Source organism: Salvelinus sp. IW2-2015, linkage group LG6.1, assembly GCF_002910315.2.
Source record: "Salvelinus sp. IW2-2015 linkage group LG6.1, ASM291031v2, whole genome shotgun sequence".
NCBI classification, from domain to species: domain Eukaryota; kingdom Metazoa; phylum Chordata; class Actinopteri; order Salmoniformes; family Salmonidae; genus Salvelinus; species Salvelinus sp. IW2-2015.
In genome coordinates this window covers 4,103,921-4,123,795 of record NC_036845.1, presented here as the reverse complement: position 1 = coordinate 4,123,795, position 19,875 = coordinate 4,103,921, and the positions used below count along the sequence as shown (strand labels likewise).

General features: G+C 45.3%; 1 protein-coding gene across 1 annotated transcript in view; it reads left to right on the top strand.

The window, feature by feature from the left end:
- The window catches only part of LOC111964613 (activating signal cointegrator 1 complex subunit 3-like), a 151,769-nt gene that overhangs the window by 100,044 nt on the left and 31,850 nt on the right, over positions 1 to 19,875 (top strand). Inside the window, 17 exon segments of the mRNA XM_070443795.1 lie at positions 5,021 to 5,245; positions 7,666 to 7,785; positions 7,996 to 8,160; positions 8,788 to 8,874; positions 9,083 to 9,167; positions 9,170 to 9,258; positions 11,363 to 11,588; positions 11,746 to 11,900; positions 13,607 to 13,705; positions 13,918 to 14,086; positions 14,242 to 14,466; positions 14,564 to 14,642; positions 15,572 to 15,738; positions 16,102 to 16,251; positions 17,703 to 17,728; positions 17,730 to 17,823; positions 17,911 to 18,053. Coding sequence (XP_070299896.1) covers positions 5,021 to 5,245; positions 7,666 to 7,785; positions 7,996 to 8,160; positions 8,788 to 8,874; positions 9,083 to 9,167; positions 9,170 to 9,258; positions 11,363 to 11,588; positions 11,746 to 11,900; positions 13,607 to 13,705; positions 13,918 to 14,086; positions 14,242 to 14,466; positions 14,564 to 14,642; positions 15,572 to 15,738; positions 16,102 to 16,251; positions 17,703 to 17,728; positions 17,730 to 17,823; positions 17,911 to 18,053 — 2,304 coding nt within the window.

The following is a 19,875-nucleotide window of genomic DNA, read 5'->3' as shown; positions in this document are numbered from 1 at the left end:
TAGTTAATATAGCCTGCTAACATGAATTTATTTTAACTAGGGAAATTGTGTCACTTTTCTCTTGCGTTCTGTGCAAGCAGAGTCAGGATATATCCAGCATTGTGGGTCGCCTGGCTCTTTGCGAACTATGTGAAGACCATTTGTTCCTAACAAAGACCGTAATTAATTTGCTAGAATTGTACATAATTATAACATAACATTGAAGGTTGTGCAATGTAACAGCAATATTTAGACTTATGGATGCCACCCGTTCGATAAAATACGGAACAGTTACGTATTTCACTGAAAGAATAAACGTTTTGTTTTCGAAATTATAGTTTCCGGATTTTACAATATTAATGCCCTAAGGCTCGTATTTCTGTGTGTTATTATATTAAAATTAAGTATATGATTTGATAGAGCAGTCTGACTGAACGGTGGTAGGCAGCAGCTGGCTCGTAAGCATTCATTCAAACAGCAACTTTCCTGCGTAGGCCAGCAGCTCTTTGCAATGCTTCAAGCATTGCGCTGTTTATGACTTCAAGCCTATCAACTCCCGAGATTAGGCTGGCAATACTAAAGTACCTATTAGAACATCCAATAGTCAAAGGTATATGAAATACAAATGGTATAGAGAGAAATAGTCCTATAATAACTACAACCTAAAACTTCTTACCTGGGAATATTGAAGACTCATGTTAAAAGGAACCACCAGCTTTCATATGTTCTGAGCAAGGAACTTAAACGTTAGCATTTTTACATGGCACATATTGCACTTTTACTTTCTTCTCCAACACTTTGTTTTTGCATTCTTTAAACCAAATTGAACAGGTTACATTATTTATTTGAGACTAAATTGATTTTATTTATGTATTATATTAAGTTAAACTAAGTGTTCATTCAGTATTGTTGTAATTGTCATTATTACAAATACATATATAAAAATCGTCCGATTAATCGGTATCGGCTTTTTTTGGTCCTCCAATAATCGGTATCGGCGTTGAAAAATCATAAATCGGTTCGACCTCTAATGTGCAGTGCACTCTTCCATCACATGTACAGCTGATTCTCAAGATCTTGCACACTAATGAGATGCTATTGAGCCCACACTACTACACTGTCTGAGCCAAGGACTACATGCTTTCTGGTAAGTTTTGATTACAATACTGGGTGGGGTGAATATATTTTATATGACATACATGATTTTTTGTTAACTAGTAAATAGTAGCCAACAACAAAGTGTGTTTAAATCATTTATAACTTGTTAACACTTTCTGCTAGTTAGTTTTTGCTACCAAAATGTATCTGTACATGGAATTGTATTTGTTTGTTTTTTTACTTATTTTGTTTCTAATCTTTACAGGAAAATGCCACGGGCACTATCTGATGTGTGGAGACATTTCACTGCAGCTAATGTAAAGCTGTGTACATTTGCAAATACTGTGCCAAATCATATGTGAAGAATGCAACAAAGATGCAGAATCATCTGGCCAAGTGCGTTAAGTTCCCTCAGCACTCACAACAAGCAACCTCTGACAAAAGTCCCTCTACTTCTATTTGACGTGAAAATAATGAATCAGACACCTTATTAATAGCAACAGCTCATGGTCCTCCTGGAATCAGACGTTTGTTTGACTCAATGGAGGAACGTAGTCAGAGAAAGGCTGTTGAATGTCTTCCTCGAGCTGTGTATGCAACTGGTTCACCTCGGATGCCCACAGGCAATGTCTATTGGATGAGATTTCTGAATGTTCTTTACCCAGCATACACCCCTTTAACCAGACATGCTTTATCTACTCATTTGCTGGATGCAGAGTTCAACAGAGTTCAAGTGAAGGTCAAGCAAATCATGGAGAAAGCAGACTGAATTGCAATCATCTCTGATGGGTGGGCGAATGTTCGTGGGCAAGGAATAGTTAACTACATCATCTCCACCCCTCAACCAGTATTCTACAACAGCACAGACACAAGGGACAACAGACACACCGGTCCCTACATTGCAGATGAGCTGAAGGCAGTCATCAATGACCTTGAACCACAGAAGGTATTTGCACTGGTGACAGACAATGCTGCAAACGTGAAGGCTGCTTGGTCTAAAGTGGAGGAGTCCTTCAAGGACATCATGGCACTGATAACAATGGATACACTCTACAAGAGAGCCAAGGAAATGGTTAGGTACAGTTGAAGTCGGAAGTTTACATACACTTAGGTTGGAGTCATTAGAACTCGTTTTTCAACCACTCCACAAATTTCTTGTTAACAAACTATAGTTTTGGCAAGTCGGATAGGACATCTACTTTGTGCATGACACAAGTAATGTTTCCAATTGTTTACAGACAGATTATTTCACTTATAATTCACTGTATCACAATTCCAGTGGGTCAGAAGTTTGCATACCCTAAGTTGACTCTGCCTTTAAACAGCTTGGAAAATTCCAGAAAATTATGCCATGGTTTTAGAAGCTTCTGAAAGGCTAATTGACATCATTTGAGTCAATAGGAGGTGTACCTGTGGATGTATTTCAAGGCCTACCTCAAACTCAGTGCCTCTTTGCTTGACATCATGGGAAAATCTAAATAAATCAGCCAAGACCTCAGAAAAAAAATTGTAGACCTCACAAGTCTGGTTCATCCTTGGGAGCAATTTCCAACCGCCTGAAGGTACCACGTTCATCTGTACAAACAATAGTACGCAAGTATAAACACCATGGGACCACGCAGCCGTTATACCGCTCAGGAAGGAGACGCGTTCTGTCTCCTAGAGATGAACGTACTTGGTACGAAAAGTGCAAATCAATCCTAGAACAACAGCAAAAGACCTTGTGAAGATGCTGGAGGAAACGGGTACAAAAGTATCTATATCCACAGTAAAACGAGTCCTATATCGACATAACCTGAAAGGCCGATCAGCAAGGAAGAAGCCACTGCTCCAAAACCGCCATTAAAAAAAACATCTCAAGACATCAGTCAGGAAGTTAAAGCTTGGTCGCAAATGGGTCTTCCAAATGGACAATGACCCCAAGCATACTTTCAAAGTTGTGGCAAAATGGCTTAAGGACAACAAAGTCAAGGTATTGGAGTGGCCATCACAAAGCCCTGACCTCAATCCCATAGAGAATTTGTGGGCGGAACTGAAAAAGCGTGTGCGAGCAAGGAGGCCAAACCTGACTGTTCCACCAGCTCTGTCAGAAGGAATGGGCCAAAATTCACCCAACTTATTGTGGGAAGCTTGTGGAGGCTATCTGAAATGTTTGACCCAAGTTAAACAATTTAAAGGCGATGCTACCAAATACTAATTGAGTGTATGTAAACTTCTGACCCACTGGGAATGTGATGAAAGAAATAAAAGCTGAAAGAAATCTTTCTCTCTACTATTATTCTGACATTTCACATTCTTAAAATAAAGTGGTGATCCTAACTGACTAAAGACAGGGAATTTTTACTAGGATTAAATGTCAGGAATTGTGAAAAACTGAGTTGAATGTTTTTGGCTAAGGTGTATGTAATCTTCCGACTTCAGCTCTATGTGATGGGTCATCAAGTTATAGCAGCAATCTACCTCACCAAGCAAAGTGAGAAGAATAAGTGCACCACATTGAAACTGCCCAACAACACCTGTTGGGGTGGTGTTGTCATCATGTTTGACAGTCTCCTGGAGGGGAGGAGTCTCTCTAAGAAATGGCAGTATCACAGTCTGCCGATATGAGCAGCCCCATCAAGAGGATCCTCCTGGATGATGTTTTTTGGGGGGAGAGTGGTAAGCAGCCTGAAACTCCTGAAACCTATAGCAGTAGCCATTGCATGGATTTAGAGAGACAATGCCATCCTTTCTGATGTTCAGACTCTGTTTGCAGATGTAAGGGAAGAAATCCGTACTGCCCTGCCCACCACTGTTGCTCCAAGCAGAGGAAACTGCAGTTCTGAAATACATCAAAAGCATGAAGACTTCTGCCTGAAGCCCATACACGCCGCAGCGTACATGTTGGACCCCAAGTATGCTGGCAAGAGCATCCTGTCTGGTGCAGAGATCAACGAGGCCTATGGTGTCATCACTACCATGTCTCGCCACCTTGGCCTGGATGAGGGCAAGGTTCTTGGCAGTCTGGTGAAGTACACTTCCAAGCAAGGGCTTTGGGATTTAGATGCAATATGGCAATCGTGCCAACATATCTCATCAGCCACCTGGTGGAAGGGACTTTGTGGATGATCTGAGGCTCTTTCCCCCTGTTGCCTCCATCCTCCAAATCCCACCAACATCAGTCGCCTCAGAGCGCAACTGGTTGTTGTTTGGGAACACACACACACACACCAAAGCACGCAACAGGCTGACCAATACAAAGGTAAAAAAATTGGTGGCCAAATTTGAGGCTTTTTGAACCTGACAATGAGCCATCCTCAACAAGGAAGATGAGGCCTCAGAGTCTGTTGATGTTCAAGAGGTGGACATTGAGGATGTCCAGGGAGAAGACATGGAAGCCTGAGAAGAAGACAACCAAAGCTTTAGTTTCTAGACTATCATTTTACGTTGTTGAAAACGTTTTTGGGACATGTGATGGATCATTCAATAATCCCTTTTGTTGTTAAGTGAAATCATCCCATGTGAAGAGTCAACTCATTTAATTAAAGTTCAATTCGTAACTATTTTCTTTTTTTTATGTATTTCTATTGGATAGATTTAATCATTTGCAATTATGTCTACTTATGATAAGGTAAAAGGTTTGTTTGTCTCCATATGATATGGTAAATATATCCAATGCAAAAAACATCTACATTTAATTGGTAATAATATAAATTTGCATATATTTCTGTTAATTCCCATATATTCCCACAGAAAGTTTCCATCTCTGAATATTCCCCAAAATGTGCAACCCTAGATTAAGGTATGAACTTGTAAGTCTGTATCATGTGCCGTTCACTCTTAGAAGACGGTAAGTCCGTGTAAGTGTCTGTACTAAAACATGCAGACGTTTGCCTCATTAGGACTGTATTATCTCTCCAAAGCCACTCATATCCGGCCTCTCTTGTTCCCGTGGTAACAACAGGGCACCCAAATCTACGATGCTAAGCGTGGTACCCTGGTGGACCTGGGCATCCTGGATGTGATGCAGATCTTCGGGCGTGCCGGGCGGCCCCAGTTCGACAAGTACGGCGAGGGCACCATCATCACGGCACATGACAAGCTGAGCCACTACCTCACCCTGCTCACCCAGCAGAACCCCATAGAGAGCCAGTTCCTAGAGACCATGGCTGACAACCTCAACGCTGAGGTAGGGACACACACGCCACCGTCAATAATATAGCTGGGAAAGGTCTTATCCACAATCACACATCTTCAGGACCTCTCCTTTAACAATCATACCAGTGTTTCCTCTGCAGTCATTTAGTTGTGGCGCTGCACCATGGCAAAATGGCCATGGTGCATTTGCCGCTACGCCAACAAACAAAAAAATGTATCGTCAACAAATATTTCTGCCTAGGCGCACTTTGAAGATGCTAGAACAGTCCAAATGTACTTTTCCTCTGCAAACAATGCGAGTAATGAATAAAAAAAGCTTACCTACTATAGTAAAATAGTTCTATCCAAGGTAAATGTTCCTCTAAAGGCACATTGAAGTTGCGAGAGCCATAGGGAGGGGAATATGCATTCTGACTAGTAGTCAATGCACAACAATTCTTAGTGCATTCGCGGGGAAACCAGCAGTTGTAATGGCCTTTGTTAAAAATAGGGGGATCCCAGCTCTCCATTCCTACTTTATTTCTCAACTCCTAAATATGTGCAAACTGCACCAGCTCAGCAGTCATTCTCACGATAGGGGAGAGTGGGCTAAGTGTAACACAGGGCAATTATAGGGTAACTTGGGTAAAAACGCCACCCTAACTCAAAATATTTTGGGGGGAGTGGTTTAAGAAATTGTCATGAGACAGATGTAACTTTTAGTTGTTCAATAGTAGTGGCAATCAGGGAAAGGGGTTTCTGTGAGAAGTACAGACAGGTGGGTGTTACCCCGGTTAGGGTAAATTGGGGTAAAACACTAACAGGTAGGATGTGTTTATATGCACTTTTTATTTTTATTTTTTTATTTTATTTTTATTTCACCTTTATTTAACCAGGTAGGCTAGTTGAGAACAAGTTCTCATTTGCAACTGCGACCTGGCCAAGATAAAGCATAGCAGTGTGAACAGACAACACAGAGTTACACATGGAGTAAACAATAAACAAGTCAATAACATGGTAGAAAAAAAGAGAATCTATATACAATGTGTGCAAAAGGCATGAGGTAGGCAATAAATCGAATAATTACAATTTAGCAGATTAACACTGGAGTGATAAATCATCAGATGATCATGTGCAAGAAGAGATACTGGTGTGCAAAAGAGCAGAAAAGTAAATAAATAAAAGCAGTATGGGGGGTGAGGTAGGTAAATTGGGTGGGTAGTTTACAGATGGACTATGTACAGCTGCAGCGATCGGTTAGCTGCTCGGATAGCAGATTTTTAAAGTTGTTGAGGGAGATAAAAGTCTCCAACTTCAGAGATTTTTGCAATTCGTTCCAGTCGCAGGCAGCAGAGAACTGGAAGGAAAGGCGTCCAAATGAGGTTTTAGCTTTAGGGATGATCAGTGAGATACACCTGCTGGAGCGCGTGCTGCGGGTGGGTGTAGCCATCGTGACCAGTGAACTGAGATAAGGCGGCACTTTACCTAGCATAGCCTTGTAGATGACCTGGAGCCAGTGGGTCTGACGACGAACATGTAGCGAGGGCCAGCCGACTAGGGCATACAGGTCGCAGTGGTGGGTCGTATAAGGTGCAAAATAGGGGAATGATCAGCCCAATAGGGTAAATGCAGGTAGGCAACCCCATGCTTCAGCCTATTTATTTCTAGCCACGGTGCTGTATCAGTTGGGCTACAGGTGATCGTGCGTATTGCTAATAGCATACCTGATAAAATGGACAATGCATAGGCTATAAGCATGGTCCAAAATGTTACAAATAATGTACTTTTTAATTGTATTTATCAAGGAAATTTCAGAAAATGCCCGTAGTATATATGGCGTTAATAGTGGAGAATGTTAGTGTTTCACAGTATTACTTACCCGCCAGTGTTGTGATTGGCTGTGATATTGGCCTATTGATTTCTCCCGCCGAACGGGCATCGGTTGTCAAACTGGGAAAGCTGTTCTGACTTTGTGGCTGTTTTATCTAGTGGAGATCGCTCTGTCATTTCCTGGTTGCTAAAATGTTAAACTTCGCTCAATTTCAGTTGTTGAGAAAACAAGCACTGAATAGTGTAGGGAATCATTGTTCCGTCTAAATCGCTGTGAAGTGTATTTTCAATAACAAAAAATATTGTTTTTACAGCCGTTTGAAGCTGGTAGACTAAATGAAAGTTAACAATATTTATCTTTAGTGTAAAGATATTTCACAGCGATCTGTGTTTGACAGCAGATGCCTAACTGGCCCCCTTCAATCATGTTCTCTTCTCATCTCCATCCAATGCCCTTTTCACAAAATAAACACAGTACAGTAAGTCACCACTAGATGGCACCCACCTCAAGGATTCAATGAGGACTTATTGAGAAGGAATCAATGCTGAGTATGTAATCTCCACCAGGTGCTGCTAGGTGGCTAGAATGACTGAAGGTGAATGTGATGTTATTGATCTCTCTCTTTCGCCCTCTCTCTGCAGGTATCACTAGGGACTGTGACTAACGTGGAGGAAGCAGTGAGGTGGCTGAGTTACACCTACCTGTACATCCGCATGAGAGCCAACCCTCTGGCCTACGGGATCAACCACAAGGCCTACCAGGTACACACGCATGCATGCACACAGACACACATGTACACACACACAAACGTGCGCACACACACACACACATGTGTACACACTCTACTGTACACACTCTACTGTACACTCTCTTATTGTCTAGCTCTCTGTGTTAGATGGACCCAGGTCTGGAGCTGTACTGTAAGGAACTGGTGGTGATGGCAGGGTTAAACTGTTCTGTCTCTGTGTTAGATGGACCCAGGTCTGGAGCTGTATCGTAAGGAACTGGTGGTGATGGCAGCCAGGAAGCTGGACAAGGCCAGGATGATCCGCTTCGAGGAGAGGACAGGATACTTCGCCTCCACTGACCTGGGCAGAACCGCCAGTCACTTCTACATCAAATACAACACCATGGAGGTACACCAGAGTTCCATAACATGATATTATGTTATATGTACTATGTTGTATTGTACACTGAGTGTACAAAACATTAAGAACACCTGCTCTTTCCATGACATACAGTACCAGTCAAAGGTTTGAACACAGCTATTGATTCAAGGGTTTTTCTTTCTTTTTCCTGTTTTCTACATTGTAGAATAATAGTGAAGACATCAAAACTATGAAATAACACATGGAATCATGTAGTAACCAAAAACAAATCAAAATATATTTTAGATTCTTCAAAGTAGCCACTCTTTGCCTTGATGACAGGTTTGCAAACTCTTGGCATTCTATCAACCAGCTTCATGAGGTAGTCACCTGGAATGCATTTCAATTAACATGGGCCACCATCCCTGTGGAAAGCTTTCGTCATCTTGTGGAATCCATGCCCCGACAAATTGAGGCTGCAACTCAATATTAGAAAGGTGTTCCTCATGTTTGGTGTACTCCAATGTATTATATTATTGTAACCGGGTATAGATACCCTTCTGTGTAGGTGTAATATGGCATGGTATTATCTACAGTAACATGCAATATACAACTAGATAACCGCTGTTCCTTATGTCAATTTGATGTTTGTGTTTGTCCACCTCCTCCATGCAGACGTTCAACGAGCTGTTCAACTCCCAGAAGACAGAGGCTGACATCCTCAGCATCGTCTCCAAGGCCGAGGAGTTTGAACAGGTCAAGGTGAGAGGTCACTCATCACACATTATAGACTGCTGCAGGACACCTGCTAAACAGTATAGCAAGGTCTTGATATAGTTTGAGTACCCAGGTGGAAAGACTCCTGACTGTGTGTGTGTGTGTGTGTGTGTGTGTGTGTTGTTGTGTGTGTGTGTGTGTGTGTGTGTGTGTGTGTGTGTGTGTGTGTGTGTGTGTGTGTGTGTTTTTCAAGGTGCGTGATGAGGAGATGGAGGAACTAGAGCAGATGCTGTGTAACTACTGTGAGCTGCCTGCTGCAGGCGGAGTGGAGAACGGATACGCAAGTCAAACATCCTACTGCAGACCTACATCGGCCGGGGAGAGGTGGACAGCTTCTCCCTCATCTCAGATCTGTCCTACGTAGCACAGGTAGGTTACAGGCACAGCACCACACACACACATATGCTCTCTCTCCATCTGTTTCTCACATACACACACACTCATACAAACTGAACCATACCTGAAGAAACTTCAACATGTGTACATGCTTCTACCCCAAACTGAACTGAGCTAGCCCCTCTGAGGGGTCCAGCTGTACCCCTGTGTCCCCTGCCAGGGGGTGCCACTGCCAAGACTCCCTTACCCCAACACATGCAGCCCCTGCCAAGACTTCCCCTTCCCTCAGCCAGCAGCACATGCCGTCCGCGTCCTAGAGCAGAATGTTTCAATCATACTGGTGTACTGATGGGGGTTTAGAAATGGTGTCTTAACTAATCATATCATACACATCCATAAACGGGTTTCCTGTTTGTACCAGAATCTCCATTGTTTCAGAGGGATCATGAGGCTTTCATGAACTGTCACAGTTAATCTGCCATGCCGTCATTTCGGCATTATGCTCTTTATGAAAATCAAATGGTTTGATATATCTGATGGAATGTAATATGTTTGGCTCGTGCATATTTCACAATGACAGATAGCCTGGAATCCTTTTTGCATTTGGAGTTTTTTTCTCCCCGCATCCCATCCCCTCTTCCCATCCCCTCTTCCCATCCCCTCTTCCCATCCCCTCTTCCCATCCCCTCTTCCCATCCTCTGCTGAACCCATCTATCCATGGTTTCCGCGGTAACTGATTCCATGTGGCTGAATATTTGGAATTGTTCACAGCAAATTCCCTCTTTGCTCCTATTTCGCCCGATTTCAGATGTTCAGCCGGTTTGGATGGCTGTGGCCGGGAGGCAGGCAGCCATAGTGGAATAGAGGGGATCTGATGGTTAATCCAGACTGAGGACTGACAGGTCCTGCTGCTGTATGATACTGCCACTACACACCAACAGAGACACACACACAAGCACAGAGATAAAGTTGCATACATACATACATATAGGTGGGCACACTCACAAACACTGGCAGACTCACCATCTCTCGCTCTCACACACACACTGACAGAGGCTAACTCCCTGTCTCTCATGCATACACACACATTCCTCAATGGCTTTAGCAACTGGATGATAGATAGAGCAGTTCTGCAGGCCGGTGCACTTGACCGCAGGACACCAGGAGTTCTCCTGAGAGAGTAGATTATTGTACATGAGCGCTGAGAGAMCTKAGACCACAGTTSACCTGTKTTTACTGCATGCTCTTAAAGACACATGSACACARAAKAACTGGAGAAGGAAGGCAGCTYAATCATGAAGTTAGTYMMWMYCARKRAKMTYMYTGRKWKGAACTATGYTGGTGCTGTGACTCRGACTGTGAGGCCTGATGTGTTTTGGCTGTTGGTTGTTATTTGGAGGATGAGTGTAGGCTCAGTAAGGGTGTGAGTAGGGTTTTCTCTCCAGAGGGTTTGATGTAGGAGTGYGGTTGCCCTAGTGGCCTTTTAACCAGCAGCAGACCAACATCTGGCCCAGCTGGTGTTTCTGTGTCTCTGCCTGTCTATATACCTGTCTCTGTCTGTCTGCCTGCCTGTCTCTGTCCATCCTCCCACTCAACCACATGTTCGGGACACAAGCAGACCTGACCAATCTATCACAGATAGCAGCCTCACCACGACTTATCCATCACAGCAGAGCCAGGCCCAACAAATCAATCACAGCACGGCCAGACTCTACCAATCCATCATGTCATTAACACCTGCCCAAATCAATCAGAGCCCAGTCACGTCAGATCTGATCAGTTTATCAGGGAGCAGCGCCAACCACCTGACCCATCTGTCAGGACAGACATGAGCAATCCATCAGCACACATGCAGGCCTGACCCATGTTTCAGAACAGAGCCTGATCATACCAGTCCTGCGGCTCTCGATCAGACATGATTAATTGTCCTACATCTTGTTGGATTATTTCAGTCTCTGCATGACTCTCTCTGTCCTGCTGTACCCATTGTAGAACACTGCTCTAAGTCTGGCAGTATTCTGTCTGTCTTTTTACACCTGCTGTAATACACTACTTGTGACTATCTGTCTGTCCTTGTTTTTCTACTATAGAATGCCACTCTAATTGTAACTGTGTGTGTATTTGGTCCCTGTGTAGAACGCAGCTCGTATCGTCAGGGCTCTGTTTGAGATTGCTCTGAGGAAGCGCTGGCCTGCCATGACCTACCGCCTGCTCAACCTGTGTAAAGTGATAGACAAGCGTCTGTGGGGCTTCGCTCACCCCCTGAGACAGTTCTCCATCCTGCCTCACAACGTGCTGGCCCGTCTGGAGGAGAAGAAACTCACTGTGGACAAACTGAAAGATATGCAGAAGGACGAGATAGGTGAGACAATACTGGGCCAAGTGTGGTGTACTAGCACATTAGACATGAATTCTATTGTGTTCTGTAGAGCTCTGTGTGTGTGTGTGTGTGTGTGTGCGCGCGCTCGTGCAGCGTGCTGTAGTAACACCACTTCCCCTTCTCTCTCTGTGTGTCCCAGGTCACATGCTCCACCACGTGAACATCGGGTTGAAGGTGAAGCAGTGTGTCCACCAGATCCCTTCCATACTGATGGAGGCCACCATCCAACCAATCACACGCACCGTGCTCAGGGTCCGCCTCCAGATCACCCCCGACTTCCAGTGGCACGACCAGGTAACCATGTCGACCTCACCTAGGATGACCTCGATGTCTCTCTTTCTCGCTCTCCCTCACACACACACACAGTACACAAACAGTAGACATTATCAGAGCACTCTTTAAGTGTGTCTAAATGCTGTTAACAGTAGAAATGTGTTAGTGTGACGCGTCAGTGGTCAGTATGGAGCTATCCTCTCCCTTAGTGGCCCTGCTCCTCTCCTCCTCCAGCCAGTGGGGGTGATGGAGTAATGAGTGAAACGTGGGAATCTCACCGCTGTTCTACAAGGAGGAGCAGCCAGCTGCTGAAACAAACCCGCAGCGTCAGATTCCCACCTCTGGAAGTGTTAGTCCACATCCCAAGTACTGGTTGAAGGGCTCTTTTTTTCTTTGAATGGTTCAAATGAAGGTTTCTTTAAAGGAAAGATGGCTGATTCTAGATCAGTGTTTAGGTACATCACCTTCTTGTAATATTAACCTGCGGCTTTAATACTACATTTGCTTGAGCCTGCCTGGTGTGCCAGATGGACGGTGTTTTCCGCTTTTGGGACTATTCTATTGGTTCCATTGCGACAGGCAAGATCAATCAAACACAGCTAAGTAAAGATTTCAAATGCCGTTTGAACCCAAGTCTGCTGTCCGTAAGTAGAGCCATGTCCAATGGAGGGAATATACAGTACATCATTGAATTGCGAATTAGGCAATAGGATCTCTATGGTGATTGGAGTATATCATTGAGGCAGATGACTCCTGTAGTTTGTAAGGGAGTCAGGGTGGAAAAGGAGGCCCGTTGTAGCCAGGCTGTGTATGAAGATGAATGTTTGTGTGATTAGCGATGCATGCTCTGCTCATGGGAGAGTTGTTATGGAACAGCCCCCAGCTTAGCCAGTGATCCCTGCTGCATATGTACACACGCAAGCTAGCCACGACACATGTAGAGACACATGAGATCTCCTTCTCCCTAACTCTAACCCAGGCCATGGACTCCAGGATAATGACTCATTCTAATAGGGAAACAGACAGAAGTTGGATGTCGTTTTCTAATATTAATGCGTGTTTCCCCACTCCCTTTAGTATTTTCCTATTTTTGGTTCATCCGAATGTTGTGCATTTATCATGAGTAGGACSCAGAATTGTTCCTGGTTCAGGTCACATGGTTGGGAATAACTCCTAKCCCTAATCAAGAGTAGTGTCCCTGATATCTTTAGACATTTACACAAGAGGGCTAGGGACCAGGCCAGAAGATGACATTATAGCTGTTGTTTTAGTGTGTTTGTCTGTGGAAACTAGACTGTCTCCTCTCTCCATGTGTCATAAAGCAGTTTCCTGGACCTGTGGTCTGTTAGCCAGCCAGCAGTTGTTTCCACAGCAGTGTAAAGTAATTAGCGTACAGTGTTCTACAGGGGGTCAACTCAGAGCAGAGAAATGTAGAGAGATACACAGTACAGTGCACCTCCTTCTCCTACTGGGGAGAGAGGAGAGAAGAGGGCTGAGGTTTCTGTTTGGAGTCACCCCAACACCCATGACTGAAGGGTTATGCACCCACCTACTAACAATTACATTGCTTTGTTTTGAATTGCTACTATCTGGTTAAACCTGGGAGTGCTCTGATCTTCTAATGCTACCGATTCTTCATGCTTCTATCTCCTCTCCTCTGCCTCTCCTCTGCCTCTCCTCTGCCTCGCCCCTCTCCTCTGCCTCTCCTCTCCTCTCTCCTCTCTTAGTGTCATGGTTCAGTGGGTGAGCCCTGGTGGCTGTGGGTGGAGGACCCCATCAACAATCACATCTACCATTCAGAGTACCTGCTCCTACAGAAGAAACAGGTGGGTTTCTGGGTACCATTAGCTTCTAGAATGTGATTGAGAGCCACTTGTTATCCTGTGTTGAGGCAGAAGTTGCCCCTAACTACAGATCTAGGATCAGATTACCTGACCCATAATCCTAACGTTAACCATTATGGTTATGGAATAAATCTGACCCTGTATCAGTGGATATGGTTGAGCCAAGTCATACTTACCTTGTGTGTGTTTTCCAGGTGGTGAGTGGGGAGCCCCAACAGGTGGTGTTCACCATCCCTATCTTTGAGCCCATGCCTTCCCAGTACTACATCAGAGCTGTGTCAGACCGCTGGCTGGGCTCAGAGGCTGTCTGCATTATCAACTTCCAACACCTCATCCTGCCTGAGAGACATCCCCCACATACTGGTACTGTACAACAGACTCACAAACACAGACAGACCAACCCTCAGAGGTGTACAGATGAAACAACTCTTCATACTTCACACATACACCTTTCTCTGTCTTTTTTCCTTGACAAATGTACCCATACGTTGTCTCAACGTTGCCCTGTTGATTCTCAGAGCTGCTGGACCTGCAGCCGTTACCCATCACCGCCCTGGGGAACCCGGAGTACGAGATTCTGTTCAAGTTCACCCACTTCAATCCCATCCAGACACAGATCTTCCACACGCTCTACCACACCGACACCAACGTCCTGCTGGGGGCGCCAACGGGCTCCGGTAAAACCATCGCAGCMGAGTTGGCCATGTTCCGAGTCTTCATCCAATACCCTACCTCCAAGGTCTGTCTGCCCCCCCTTCACTCTATCTCTCTCTCTTTTTCTCTTTCTATATCGCTATACATTTCTCTCTGTTTATATCCTTGCTCTGTGTGTGTTCTCAGGTGGTGCCCCTCTGAAAGCTCTGGTCAGGGAGAGGATTGAGGACTGGAAGATCAGGATAGARGAAAAGCTGGGGAAGAAGTGAGTGAGACTTGGTTATAACCATGGCATTTCTGTTGCATTCACATCTCTCAATGACCATCAGCTGTGGTATATCCATCCATCCATCTATTGTCTCTTTCTTTCTCCCCTCCCTCTCCCTCCTCCCCTCTCTCCCTCTTTCCCTTCCCTTCTCTCGTCCCCTCCCTCCTTTCTCCCTCCCTCTCCCTCCCTTCTCCTTCCCTCTCTCCCCTCCCTCTCCTCCCTCTTCCTCCCCTCCCTCTCCCTCTTCTCTTCCCTCTCCCTCTCCCTCTCCCTCCCCTCCCTCGTCCTCCCTCCCCCCTCCCTCCCCTCCCCCCTCCCTCCCTCCTCCCTCCCTCCCTCCCTCCCTCCCTCCCTCCTCCCTCCCTCCCTCCTCCCTTCCTCCCTCCCTCCCTCCCTCCCCCCCCTCCTCCCTTCCTCTTCCCCTCCCTCCCTCCTTCCCCTCTCCCCTCCTCCCTTCCTCTCTACCTCTCCCTCCCTACCTCCCCTCCTTCCCTTCCCTCTCTCCCCTCCCTCTCCCTCCTTCCCTCTCTCCCCTCCCTCTCCCTCCTTCCCTTCCCTCTACTCCCTCTCCCTCTCCCTCCTCCCCTTCCCTTCTCCCCTCCCCTCCTCCCTCCCTCTCCCCCTTCCCTTCCCTCTCTACCTCTCCCTCCTTCCCTTCCCTCTCTACCTCTCCCTCCTTCCCTCCCTCTCCCTCCTTCCCTTCCCTCTCTCCCTTCCCTCTCTCCCTCCTCCTCCCTCCTCCTCCCCTCCCTCCTTCCCTCTCTCCCCTCCTCCCTCTCCGTCCTTCCCTTCCCTCTCTCCCTCTCCGTCCTTCCCTTCCCTCTCTCCTCTCCCTCCTTCCCTCTCTCCCTCCCTCCCTCTCCCTCCTTCCCTTCCTCTCTCCCTCCCTCTCCCTCCTTCCTCCACCTCTCTCTCCTCGTCCCTAGGGTCGTGGAGCTGACAGGTGATGTGACTCCAGACATGCGGGCCATCGCTGCGGCCGACCTGATCGTGACCACGCCGGAGAAGTGGGACGGCGTGAGTCGCTCCTGGCAGAACCGCAGCTACGTCCAGAAAGTAGCCATCCTCATCATCGATGAGATCCACCTGCTAGGTACCACAGCCTAATTCTACCCAGAAGCATATAGAGAGATCTTTAATATCTATGGGTCTGGTTCTTGCCTCACAAACCCCATACAATCAAAACTTTGTATAGAGCCTTAACTTTTACCATCATAAACCCTCATACAAACAGAGCCTTCTATAGAGCCTTAACTTTTACCATCATAAACCCTCATACAAACAGAGCCTTCTATAGAGCCTTAACTTTTACCATCATACAAAGAAAATTCTTATAGAATTCTAAAGAGTTAATAATAATACTACTCTCCATAGTGAAATGCTTTGTCAAACTTTCTCACACTGGAATGTACCACTGTGTCTCACACTGGACCATACCACTGTGTCTGTATCCCAGGGGAGGACAGAGGTCCTGTGCTGGAGGTCATAGTGTCCAGGACCAACTTCATCTCCTCCCACACCAACAAGACTGTCCGCGTGGTGGGCCTGTCCACGGCCCTGGCCAACGCACGAGACCTCGCCGACTGGCTAGGGATTGGACAGGTGAGCTCTCCATAGCATCCACATACTAGACACTATAAGTATTGTGAAACGCCACTCCTGGTAAGAGTTGCATTTAGGCTCAGATCTAGAATCAGTTTCTTATCTGAATCAGGCATTACAACAGTGTTCTACCCTGATCATACCATCACGTTAGTCTCAGTTTCACATAGACAAGACATCTCCTGTAGTTTAAACCTGCTCATCATTTCACCTCCTGTCCTGTGTTCAGATAGAGTTCATGTCTCTGTCATCAGTTGGAGGTTTTGTAATTGACATTGCTGTTCTCAAGCCAACCAGTAACCACATTTGTGTTAGCCAGTGTTTTTTAGTGTTCACGTATCCGCCTCCCCTTTTCATATTTGATAAATGTAGAATAATACTGATGTTTTTGGCAGGGAATCCATGTAATAGTTTTGACCACAGTACGGTAATGGTTTGGAGTCCTGTTTCTCTGGAGCCAAGCTGGAGTTGCTTTGGTAATCAACAGAAATCACGGTACCAATGCGGACAGATGACTTGACAGTCCTTTAATAATAATAGCAGTAATCATATCAGAAGGGTATTTAATAACCTCCCTATCCACCACAGAGAGACATGGGAACTCCTGTATGCCTGCATGACCCCAGTCACACATGAAAACCACATGTAGACAGACAGTCTTTACATTCACTTAGTATTTTCTTTTTGAGATAAATTGTATATCTGCTGAAAAACATGTTATATAACATTTATAAAGCATTCATAGCATTTACAACTGCTTATTTTTGAAAGTTATAAAGTTTTACCATAACGTCATGTGTAATGCTTTTAAAACATTGCGCTCAAATTCCAACTGTATCCTACCATTCCAGTCTTCTCTGTGACGGTATTGGTTGTCTAAACATTGTGTTACTGTTGCAGAGTGTCCCTGGCAGACAGATTGTCTGGTTATAAATCTGGCTCTTTAGACTGGGGACGGGAGGGACTGGGGATGTTGGCTGGGTTTAGATGCCCAATCCATTATCCAGGCCTTTAGATATGTGTACACATGCGCCTGCCCTGCCTGGCCACTCCACACGCTACAATGGACTGCTGCTCTACCCAGCGAGCCTCTGAGCAACACAGACAAAAAGTGCTCCGTTCCCTGTCCCTCTCCCCTGGACAGGGACAATGACAAACCTTTAGACACCCAGATGGGCCTCGCAGCCAGCTGGACTCACTTTATCTATCTATCGCTCTCTCTTTCGATCTAGTTCTCTTTCATCCACTCTCTCTCTCCTCTCTCTCTCTCTCTCTCTCTCTTCTCTCTCTCTCTCTCTCTGCTCTCTCTCTCTCTCTCTCTCTCTCTCTCTCTCTCTCTCTCTCTCTCTGACTGAAGAGAAGACATTCATTCTCTTTCTATGGTTCTATGTCCATATGGTTCTCTTCATCCACTGTCTAACTCTCTCATGTCTTTTTGCCTCACCTCTCTTACAGGTGGTTTGTTTAACTTCCGGCCCTCTGGTGCGTCCCGTCCCATTGGAGGTTCACATCCACGGCTTCCCAGGACAGCACTACTGCCCCCGCATGGCCAGCATGAACAAGCCTGTGTTCCAAGGTACAATACACCACACACAGAAACACACACTAAGTATGCAACTACACTGTGCATCCCCCCTCTCTATATCTCTCTCTCTCTCTCCAGCGATTCGCAGTCACTCTCCAGCCAAGCCTGTTCTGATCTTTGTGTCGTCGCGGCGACAGACTCGTCTGACAGCTCTAGACCTGATAGCCTTCCTGGCCACCGAGGACGACCCCAAACAGTGGCTGCACCAGGACGAGACTCAGGTGACCAGTCTTATACTTGTTACCCCCTAGTGGAAATAACCCTGTAGTCAGAGGTGTGTACATCTACAATATTTCTCTCTTTCTCACTCGCTCTCTCTTTCTCTCTCTCTTAGTCTGTCTCTCTTTCTCTATCTCCTCTTTCTCTCTGTTCTATTCCTCCAGTCTTCCTATTCCTCGTCCTCTGCTGCTTGTTGCTCTCTCCTTCCTCCTCCTGATATTCTCTCTAAGCACTGGTTTTAGTGTAATTACAGAGGGAACTCAAATCAACTTCTACAGGAAACGCCTGTGTCATATCCCATTATTTTCTCTGCATACTTCAGGATTATTTCAAGATGAGAAAATGTGCTCTGATAGAAGATGGGCAGTAATTACCTTAACATGTGTGTCTGATATATAGGGGCCCATAAACAAGGAGAATTTCTTACAATACACTAGCGAACGCTCTCACTCCTATCTATCTCTCACTCACACACACACACACACACACACACATTAAAAAACAGTAAAACAATGTATTTGCTCAGGCCTGCCAGAACCCCGGGATACAGAGAGCTGAGCAGAGCGGTGTTGGATGTGGATACAGAGAGCTGAGCTGTGTTGGATGTGTGTCTGGTGTATAATCCCTCATATTGGGCCTTATGAAGTCACAGTAGGCTTGGCGTTGTAAAAGATGGATATTAACATGTTTTATGGGGCTGCTCGCTTTTCACACCAAGCCTGTGGTCTGGGCGAAATAGAGAGCTCTGACTGACTTCAAACCCCAACTTGTAAAATATATACACACACACAAACTAGTCCTTAATACTGTATACGCAGCAGAAAAATCTAATTCATAGGATACATTTCATCCTCTCTTCGTCTAATCTGTAGTGTACAGTAGTTGTAGTTGTTCGTAGGTGTGGTTTATCTCTCCTGTAGTTACAGTAGGTTGTAAGTTGTTCTGTAGGTGTGGTTTATCTCTCCTGTAGTTACAGGTAGGTTGTAGTTGTTCTGTAGGTGTGTTTATCTCTCCTGTAGTTACAGTAGGTTGTAGTTGTTCTGTAGGTGTGGTTTATCTCTCCTGTAGTTACAGTAGGTTGTAGTTGTTCTGTAGGTGTGGTTTATCTCTCCTGTAGTTACAGTAGGTTGTAGTTGTTTGTAGGTGGGTTTATCTCTCCTGTAGTTACAGTAGGTTTGAGTTGTTCTGTAGGTGTGGTTTATCTCTCCTGTAGTTACAGTAGGTTGTAGTTGTTCTGTAGGTGTGGTTTATCTCTCCTGTAGTTACAGTAGGTTGTAGTTGTTCTGTAGGTGTGGTTTATCTCTCCTGTAGTTACAGTAGGTTGTAGTTGTTCTGTAGGTGTGGTTTATCTCTCCTGTAGTTACAGTAGGTTGTAGTTGTCTGTAGGTGTGGTTTATCTCTCCTGTAGTTACAGTAGGTTGTAGTTGTTCTGTAGGTGTGGTTTATCTCTCCTGTAGTTACAGTAGGGTGTAGTTGTTCTGTAGGTGTGGTTTACTCTCCTGTAGTTACAGTAGTTGTAGTTGTTCTGTAGGTGTGGTTATCTCTCCTGTAGTTACAGTAGGTTGTAGTTGTTTTGTAGGTGTGGTTTATCTCTCCTGTAGTTACAGTAGGTTGTAGTTGTTCTGTAGGTGTGGGTTATCTCTCCTGTAGTTACAGTAGGTTGTAGTGTTTCTGTAGGTGTGGTTTATCTCTCTGTAGTTACAGTAGGTTGTAGTTGTTCTGTAGGTGTGTTTATCTCTCCTGTAGTTACAGTAGGTTGTAGTGTTCTGTAGGTGTGGTTTATCTCTCCTGTAGTACAGTAGGTTGTAGTTGCTTCTGGAGGTT